The sequence below is a fragment of the Austrofundulus limnaeus genome, unplaced genomic scaffold (assembly GCF_001266775.1).
Source record: "Austrofundulus limnaeus strain Quisiro unplaced genomic scaffold, Austrofundulus_limnaeus-1.0 Scaffold479, whole genome shotgun sequence".
Classification (NCBI taxonomy): Eukaryota; Metazoa; Chordata; class Actinopteri; order Cyprinodontiformes; family Rivulidae; genus Austrofundulus; species Austrofundulus limnaeus.
In genome coordinates, this window is record NW_013952881.1 from 74,915 (window position 1) to 84,678 (window position 9,764).

The window sequence follows — 9,764 nt, forward strand, 5'->3', positions numbered from 1 at the left end:
AACTAAATATTTAGTTTGTTAACTAAATATTTAATTTGTAAGTTAAATATTTAGTTTATCAACTATGACATTTATAAATGTATGAATCTTATGGTGAAAAACTGACTTTGAAAAATAAATCTGTTCTTTTTTCTTATAAAAGGCTAAATAAAAATATATTGGTGGTAATTTTTGACTGTGTAACTTTACAAATGGAACCCCATCTGAAATGTGTAAGAAATTAAATACAAACTTCAAAACACATGACAAATAAAATTTTAGATAAAAGAAGAATCCCCCTGAGGCCAAATGAGAAAATGAGCTTTAATTAATAAATGAACACTCTGCAGCAGTGACACAGATTTTCGTCTCCTCCCCTCTCCAGCCGGCTCCAGTGTCATCTCGTGCGTCAGCTGTTTCTTCCTGTCCTTTGGGAACAGCGAGTCGGCCATGATCGCCCTGCTCTGCCTGTTCGGCGGCATCAGCATCGCCTCCTGGAACTCCCTGGACGTGCTGACCGTCGAGCTCTACCCCTCTCACAAGAGGTGGGTCACACAGATTCACATCTCCTACGGCATTAGCTCTGATGAGTCACATGTTTGGTGATGTCATAGGAGGTGCCTCTTCCTGATTGGTTGGCTCACAGGGACGGATGACATTGTGGGGTAACGTTGCTGAGATGGGGAGAGTTCTTTGGCACCTAATGGCTCGAATAAAAATCTGTTTTCTATTTGACTGAATAAAATATTCATTCAAATACAAAATTATATTTTCATAGAAACTGATGAATTTATAAAATAGAATAATTAACTGCAAATGTGAAAATTGGCATCAAAATTGAATTTTGCTTTCAAGCCTGAGAATTTTTAGGAAAACAACACCACCTTGTGGTTAATCTTAATCACTGCAGCCTTCAAAATTTCCACAATTAAAAGTTTGTTACTCCTTATTTTTATTTTAAAATAAAATTTTAGCTTTTCTAAAAAGAATGAATCCCATCCTGTGTTTTTATGCAATAGTTTTAAAATTATTTAATCGAGTTTTGGTCAAACCACCTATAAACGTGACTTGAGTTGGAGACATTTTTGTATTTTTAAAGATGTACATCGGTTCATTTAAATTGCTCCAGTGTGTCATGAGATATTTTGCTAACACATGAACACATAAAAAACTTTGCTTTCCTGTATTCTTCTCTGCTTTAGAACCACAGCGTTTGGCTTCCTCAACGCTCTGTGTAAGTTAGCGGCGGTGCTGGGCATCAGCATCTTCACCTCGTTCGTGGGCATCACCAAGGCCGTGCCCATCCTGTTCGCCTCGGGGGCGCTGGCGGTGGGCAGCTTCCTCGCGCTCAAACTACCCGAGACGAGGGGTCAAGTGCTGCAGTAGTGTGGCACCAGCAGCTTCGCAGAGGGCAGGAAAGGGTTTCTGCCACACTGTGAGCCAACTGCTCCGGAGCCCACCTCATTCTGTCCTCTGAACCCACCCGTAATTACAAACCTAACCTGTGATCTGTTAAAGGTACTCAGTGCAGTGTTATAAAGAAACTAAACCTGCACAGTTTTTAACACTGACATGTGTGACCTGATGGTTTTAACGTGTTGGTGCCTGTTCACACTAAGATTAGTAGAGAAAGCAGATAGAAATATCTTTAATCTGAAACACTTCTCAATCTAAATGGTTTTTGGTGGAATCAGCTGAGGCGTTTGCTTATTTCAGCTTTGTCTATTAATATATCTGAACAAGTACTGAAGTTAACTTTCAAACTGCAACATGTGATTTCATTCCTTGCAATGAGTACCTTTATGATTACTGATAATAAATCTGTGTCAAAAATATCCCAGAAAACCTTTCTAATCAAGGTTTATTATTGATAATTACCTGAAATTGGAGAAGATAAAAATATGAAAGGGTCAGAGGTCAGTGGACAGGGGGCTCTTGACAGAGTGTATGGCACAGGATGAGGGCCAAAATTAAGACTATTGTGCAACCAGCGGTTTCTGCATTCTTGTAGCAGGAGGTTATATCCATAAGTTAATTATTGATCTGATTAATGATAGACTGGTACCACTAACTGAGGCCCTCACTGGCAAATAAGAAGGAGACTATTCCTTTGTGCTAGCATCGGGGAGGCTATGCCCAGGCTTCTCACCTACTTTATTAGACAAACCTTTTTGAATAAAGTAAATTTTCTCAATAAAAAATGGTTGACATATAAACTTATAAGCTCCATGCACTGACAGGTGTTCCTTCGACAGAATTTACTGTTCAACATGACGTCAAGATAAATATTAAACATAAAACATATTACTGTGAAGCACACAGCTTTAGTTACCACCGGAATTAGCAGATGGGTTTGCCCTTGTTTATTGGTTAATGGTGGTGTTTGTTGTTGTTTTTCTCTCTTTTGCCAAATTATAAGAAATATCTGTATATAATAAATTACAATTCAATATAGAGAAGCCTAATTTAATACCCTGTCAAAACTGTAAAAAGCTCAACTTGATAGTTCTGGCTCATGATTCGCTAGCTTCTCCGATGCTAACACCAGCATATCCATGCTAGTTGCTAACCTCTCAGTTACCAGGGCCAGCTGCTCCAAGTGGGGGTCTCTGCAGAGCAGATTGGACTGACAGTTTCCAGCCCAAACACAACGTAAAACCTGCCCAAACACAAAAAACAACAACAACAACAACAACAACAACAACATAATAATAATAATAATAATAATAACATTTAAAAAAAACGTCCAAATCTCAACCTCTGACTGTGTGTGCAATATAAAAAAGTTTAGATTACTGATATAGCCTACCCATGTGTACATTATACTAATAAACAAAACACCACATCTGCAGTGAATCAGTATTTACATTTTTTGTAGCTCTGAAAAGACAGCGTTAGAGAGACTGACAGTCATCTTTAGAATGAAAACTTGTAAAAGAAATAAAACAGATGGGGATGATAAAATGTTTGCTGCAAGCATATGCATAAGAAAAGTCAACTAATATTCTTGTTTTGCAGAAGGAGGGGGTTCTCAGAAACCCACTCTTCTCTTTGGTGTGTTTACAGTTGATATTAACCAACACAAATTTGCAGTGACACTTAATAGTTTGATGTAATTTCCTTATGAATACTTTCTAAAAACCCACCAAATGTGGTTAAAAGCAGCTCAAATTTTAACAACCCACCCACAGCTGTTTTTTCCAGCCCACTGTGTTTAAAAAAAACCCATTTGGACAGAAACCAGCCCAATCCAGCAACACTGCGAGGCATTTCTAAACATAAACACTGACTGGCTAGTTGTATTTGCTCTGTTTTTCGAAAAGTTGGTTCTTCTCTTTCGTTTTTTACTTTCACTTTTGACTTTAACTACTTTTACGTTAATTTTAGCAGCCAAAACTGAGGCATAGGGGTTAATTATTAGGGTGGGAAAGGCCAAATCATAGAATCAAGGGGTTAATTTTAGAGTCAAATGACTGGAGAGGGATAAATAATTCCAACATGGAGCTCTAAAGGGTCTCTTTCCAAAGTAAGCTAATAATATAAAGAAAGAAACATGATGTCCCAGTGGCTTTCAAACCCCAAAACACATTACGGCAAAGGCTGGTTCACCCCAAAGATCCGGTGCCCCGGCACAAACAGAGCAATGTTGTTGTATATGCTGTTAAGTGCCAGGAGGACTGCGACCAGTTATACATCGGGGAAACAAAGCAGCCACAGTTCAAAAGAATGTCCCAACACAGACGAGCTACATCTAATGGCCAGAACTCTGCAGTTTTCACTCATTTACAGGCCAGCGGTCACTCTTTCAGAGATGAGGATGTTCTCATTCTTGATAGGGAGGAACGTTGGTTTGAGAGAGGAGTAAAAGAAGCCATTTTTGTGAAGAAAGACCGTCCATCATTAAACAGAGGTGGAGGCCTCCGTTTTCAGTTGTCCCCCTCCTACAGCGCGGCTATTGCCAGTATCACTCCACCCCCTGTTAACAATAGGTGTTAATTAGGTGTGAACGATAGCCATGTGATGTGAGTATCAGTCACATGGAGGCAGGGCTTAAAAGCCTGAATTTAGCCTGAAACTCTCAGACTGAAGAAGTCTCTTGGAGGAGAGACGAAACGTTTCATTAGAGAAGAACCCGTCCAGAGGACCTATACAATTTTTTTCTTTTTGATTTTTTTACCTGGATTACTGAGATGCATCAGGACAATATAAAGAAAGGCCGAAGCAACGATCATCCAATCAGGTGTGTCTGTTGTGAACCGCCCACTCGTCTGCAGAGAACCCCTTCAGCTGCTCAGTTAACGGTGCCGACCTGTCATTAATAATCAATCAATAGATCTTCGGAGTAGATTTAACCTCCTGCTACAAGCATGTGGCCACCGCTGGGTGAACAATAGTCTCAGTTTTGGCCCTCATACCGCACCATAAGAGTGAGCCACTAACCAGTGAGTTCTCTGTTTCCACCTCCATCCTGAGTAAACCCAACTCAACCCTGAAGTACTTTTCTTATTGTTGGACATTCACTCAAAAATGCAACAACTTCTGCGATGATTTGAAGCATTTTTGAATCTGCAGGAGGGGGGGTTTTACAGCGGGACCCTCGGGTCCTGGCTCGTCCTCGTCCTGTTCCTCCTGGAGTCTCATGTCCATGTGGAGAATAACTGCCATGTTTTTTTATTTTTATTTTTGTAGTGAATAAAGCATTCCAGGTTGAATTCTGTTCCTGTTGAGGTTTCTGACGTTGTGTTTTCTCTCTCCCTTTAAAACATCCGTTCTCATCACGTCAGAAAATGGACGCGTCTGATTCCCGTCCATTTAAAGCACAACCATCTGTCACGTGAGCATTTTCTGGAGGGAAATGTTCTGGTCACACAGTGAAAACTGACTTTTTTCTTCTCCTGTAAAACTATACAGTATGTTTGTCCTGAACATGTGTTGGAGGGTGTTCTGCATGTTACAAAGTCTGAACTGTGTGTTACTTGAAAACTGAGACGACCACATTTAAGCAGGACTTTATTACATTTGCTCTTATATTACTCTGAAGTAAATCGCTGTAGTATTTTAACATTTTCCACCCATGAGTAGAAAGGTGTGTTTGATGACAGCTTTGAACATTATTTGCAGGGGGCTTGGAGCACATGGCACAAGAAAGGCCACACATTGAACAGGTTTATTTGCTGTATTAAACCTGCGTGGAAGACAACAATAATAATCAAAATGAAGAAAACTGATGGTTTTGATGCAGCCGTGTATTTTTCTGTTGATTTGAACGTGAGTGTGTGTTTTTTAATATTGAGAAAATTTTTAGTTATTTATCAGGGCTTTTATCGTTCCATTATTATTTTGATTTTAAATAGATGTTGGATGCTTGTCTCCTATAATGATGGAAAACAGGGAGGTGTTTAATGAGCTTTTATGAAAAATTAGTTAGTTCACAAAATGTAAACATTTGATCGAAGTCAAGGTCTTTTATTTCCTAGTAAAATGTTGAGTTTTATTAAGATCTGAGACTAATTATTCATAATGAAGACATTATTTAAAATACAGTCAGATTATTTGTGTTTCAGCAAGGTCTAATGGTAAATTAATAGAAAACTCACTGCCAAGGCATCAGATTTTCATATAATTCACACAAGAAACGGCTCCAAATGTTGCTTCAGCCCCTCGATCTGCATCAATATGTTCACAACAACTGAACCGATCCTGTCAGAATAACCGTTTTTGTCCAAACTGCCATTGTTTTGTAGGATAGTAGCCATACTGCACGTAAACAGTTGAATAAAGAGCCAAATTACTGCACAGAGATTAAACCCGAGCTCGGTTCTGAGAGTCCTCTGAGACCCGTGGCGACGCTGCCGTGCTGGGAAACAAACCGACAGCACAAACCTACCAAAAGACAAATCTGTGGGTGGGCGTGCAGCTCCAGAAGAGTTTCCCTTTTAACGTTTTAAATCTCACAAATTTATCATCTGATGCAAACGAGCGTGCCAAGAGTCCCGCCTCATTAATTCTTGCCAAATATTTTGTATGGCTTCAGTTCACTCATCATACCACAAATTCTGTTACAAATATGAATATATGTAAATAAAATTAATGTATCTAATAACCTTTTGGTCCTCTGATCCACATCTAACAATAAAAAAAAAATTTAATTTCTCTGTAATTCATCCAAACCTTCGTGGTTAACAGTTCATCTGTTTTAAAACTGTGAAAAGTTCAGGCTAAATCAGCCAAAAATCATCAGCGAAGCAGAAAACGTCTGCAGGATTTCTCTCCTAAAAGCACATTAATATAAAAAATTAACCCGTAAACAGCACAAAGAAGAATAGGAAATAAATCATGAGCGTCGTCAGGCCTGTTCTCTGTAAACTGTTCAATATGATCCATAAGATCTGATCTTACAGGGTTTTTCTTTCATTCCTTTGTATAATGAACTTGTTGCCATAGCAAAAAGTAAATAAAGCAATAAGTGTTTGGTTATTTCTGAAGCTTTTTGGGGATAGAAGCACATTGCTGGCCGCGTTGGCTTAAAAACAACATGAAATGAAACATTTTGACATTTGTGTGTAACTCTCTACAACCACTGAGTCTTTGGGCTTCTGTCAGTAAAAACTGCATCACCATTTAATAAATGTAAGAAATAATTTCCACTTCTGTCACTGTACTGTGCTGTAGAAACTGTAGTTGATTGTAAGTATAGAAACTGTGGAATCAAAATTAAAAAGATGTAAAAAAAAAAGGTGTAAATGGATCATGCTGTATGTTGTCTTGGACTGTGTGTAATTTGTAAATGAGAATGAGTTAGACAGTAATAAATAATGCAAATTATAGTTAGAATAAATGTGGCTATGTCAGTTTTGTTTAAATGTGTGTAAGGTTTTTTATTTTCTTTGTTGACTTTTGACTGGGTTTGCACTTTGCTGCGACCCTTTGGAGTTAAAATGAGCAACAACGAACGACAAAGAATAAACAAGTGGGAAAAAAAGATTATGAAAAGTATTTTTGTTTTAAGTGCAATAAAAAATACTTATCCAACTATTGTATTATTGCAAGAGGCATAATTTTATATGTATATTTAGCACCAACTTACAACAAAAAAGCATTAGAATTATGAAATCTCATTAAATTCAAGTATTAGATCCAGAACCAGAAGAGAAACTCTTTGAATTATGTTTCAAGAACAGTTGAAATGTGGTGTAAAATGTAAACTGACTGAAATGATTTGTAAATTTTATGAACCCGTGTTTTATTCACAGTGGAACATAGTGAGAATATGAAATGTTTTGGACAATGTTGTAACAAATTATAATAATGTTTAGTTGGGGGATTGAATGGGGCTGTAGTACCAAGAGGAATCCAGCAGGGGGCAGCAGCTACTTCCGGAAAACCTGCTGCCGTAAAACACCGAAGAAGAGTGTGTTGATTTCTGTGCTGTCAAGGGTAAGAGCTAAATTGATTTAAATTTTTTCATTATGGCCATAATTAGAAATATATATATCCCTACTAAAAATGTCAAATGCTCACATTTTGTGGGAAAAAAATCTTTCCGGTGTAAAGATTTGTTTTCTTATGTCGCGCGAGGTGTTTATTTGAAAAGCTAGTAAGTTAGCATATTTTGCTAGCTAGCAGCTAATGCTAACAAGCAAAACAACCGAACAAAACCCCACACCAACAGCTACAAAATACCAGACAAGCTGAACAAATGTTAGTTTTATAGAGACATATACCTGACTTGATGTTTGGACTCATTTATACTAATAAAATAAAATAAAATAAACGCGTTTTACTAAACAGATCATTGATATTACGAATAATAAACACTCTAATAATATAATATATAATAATAATAATAATAAACTCTCCAACTGTTTCTTTGTCGCCATTTGCTGTAGACGTGACAAACCTCTGGGGAAGTTGCCTTTTTCTAACCAAAAGGAGTGAAATAATTGCATTTCAGCTCATAAAAAGTAAATTTAACGTTTCTTAATTTACAAGACAAGTCATACTTCAAAATTACAAATATTTAAAAACACAAACACCTGTTCACAGACAGAAGAGCTAAAATAAAAGGCAGAGGATGACTATAAAGTACTTGAAAAAAATAACTAAAAGTATAAAAAATACCCTAACAAAAAATGACTGGTAAAAATAAATTCCACTGATGAGAAAAATACTCAAGTAAAAGTCATAAAACTGTACATTAAAATGGGAAAGTAAAAGTACCATTGTTCCACCAGTGGGCAAAAATGGTTTGGTTTCCAGACGCTACTGGGAGCTTTTATTTTAAGGACTAGGGTGTCAGACAACTTCCTCTGTTCGGCACCTTAAAATTTTCAAAAGGCTTGTAAGGGATTTCAGTTAAGGGTTAACCAAACTGGTTTCACCAAACTGGTTTCACCAAACTGGTTTCAACAAACCTAGTGGAGAAAATATTCGTCCCCCGTATTTACTCTACTAGGTTTAGTGAAACCATCTGAAATGACTTCATTTTTTAGAGCAGAAATAACTCGTCATGATGAGTTCAGACAGATTTCATTTGTAACTAATGTTAAATTTAAAAAGTAAAGAAGAAAAAGTATCAATTTTAGGTTTTAAATGTAACAAAATAAAAGTAAAAGTAACAAAAAACCTGTTAAAATAAGAAATCCTGAAAAAATTACTTAAGTACTGTAAGAAAGTAAATGTACTTAGTTACTCTAAAGCTCTGATAAAAAGTGCCGTGATATAATTTCTATGAAAAGTTTGTATTTATACATTTCTGGTTCTTTAGGTGGTCTTCTGCCACAGTTTCTGATGCTTCCCAGTTTGTCCCGCTGCACCCGGCCCATCACCACCTGCCTTTCTTTAACCCGGCCCCTGGCCCACTTCAGACCACACATGGACCCGGACCCCAGCCGACCCGTTGAGCGGACTATCAGAACCAAACTCACCGATTTGTTCAAGCCAGACCACTTGGAGGTTCACAATGAGAGCCACATGCACGCCGTCCCCCCTGGATCTGAGTCGCATTTCCGCGTCCTGGTGGTCAGCTCCCGGTTCGAGGGTCTGCCTTTGATTCAGCGCCACCGTCTGGTTAACGAGGCGCTGAAGGACGAACTGAGTGGCTGTGTGCACGCACTCGCCATCCAGGCAAAAACTCCTGATCAGTGGGGAAGAGACCCCGCTCTGGGGAAGAGTCCGTCCTGCCTGGGGGGCTCCAGAGGGGATCACACAGTGGAGGAGAAACTGAAGGCTGGACGAGAGTAAAATGTTGGACCTGGATGTTTTCTCCTCAGACTCTGCACTGATATTTAAAGGTTTAAATAAACAGATCAAGACAACTGTAGGGTTTTACTCCAACAGTGACTCAGAAAACCATAACACCAGCGGTTCTCGAAGGGTTAAAATCCCACTTTTGTTTCGTAAAACAAACATGGGCCTTGAGACGATCTCCAGATATTAAACTTGATCAAGTTAATTCAGTTCTTTTTTATTTTATCATAACTGCTCCAAGAGATTGTCCTCAATCAATAAAAGCCATAAACTAACAGTAACTGTTAGTTTATGCTATTTTAGATGATGTCACCTTAGAAAAAAACAAATCTCGCATGATTTTCACTGCCTTTTGTATTGCAAAGAAAACAATACTCCTGAATTGGAAAAATAAAAACGCTATTAGTATTAACCAGTATAGAAATCTCTTATTAGATCATATTAGTCTTGAGACAACCACTGCCGCTATATCAGATAAACATCTCTGGGCTCCTTTAGTCGGCTTAATCACATAGTGGGGGTGGGGGTTTCTTGGA

At 38.0% G+C, this 9,764-nt stretch overlaps 2 protein-coding genes across 2 annotated transcripts in view; both read left to right on the forward strand.

Moving 5' to 3' along the window:
• LOC106529951 (synaptic vesicle glycoprotein 2A) overlaps positions 1-3,563 on the forward strand; it is a gene marked incomplete at its 5' end in the record, with an annotated part of 23,651 nt that extends 20,088 nt beyond the window's left edge. Inside the window, 2 exon segments of the mRNA XM_014025486.1 lie at positions 365-524; positions 1,182-3,563. Of these exon segments, the coding sequence (XP_013880940.1) occupies positions 365-524; positions 1,182-1,365 (344 nt within the window).
• A 3,755-nt stretch (positions 3,564-7,318) lies between these two features.
• bola1 (bolA family member 1) lies at positions 7,319-9,509 on the forward strand. The gene is made up of 2 exons (XM_014025487.1): positions 7,319-7,416; positions 8,747-9,509. Exon 2 carries the CDS (start codon positions 8,770-8,772, stop codon positions 9,220-9,222), a length of 453 nt encoding a protein of 150 aa, XP_013880941.1. The 5' UTR covers positions 7,319-7,416; positions 8,747-8,769; the 3' UTR covers positions 9,223-9,509.
• The last annotated feature ends 255 nt before the right edge of the window (positions 9,510-9,764 follow it).

Bases quoted from the DNA above. Each gene is read 5' to 3' on its own strand.
- bola1 (XM_014025487.1), top strand. From the start codon at position 8,770: ATGCTTCCCAGTTTGTCCCGCTGCACCCGGCCCATCACCACCTGCCTT.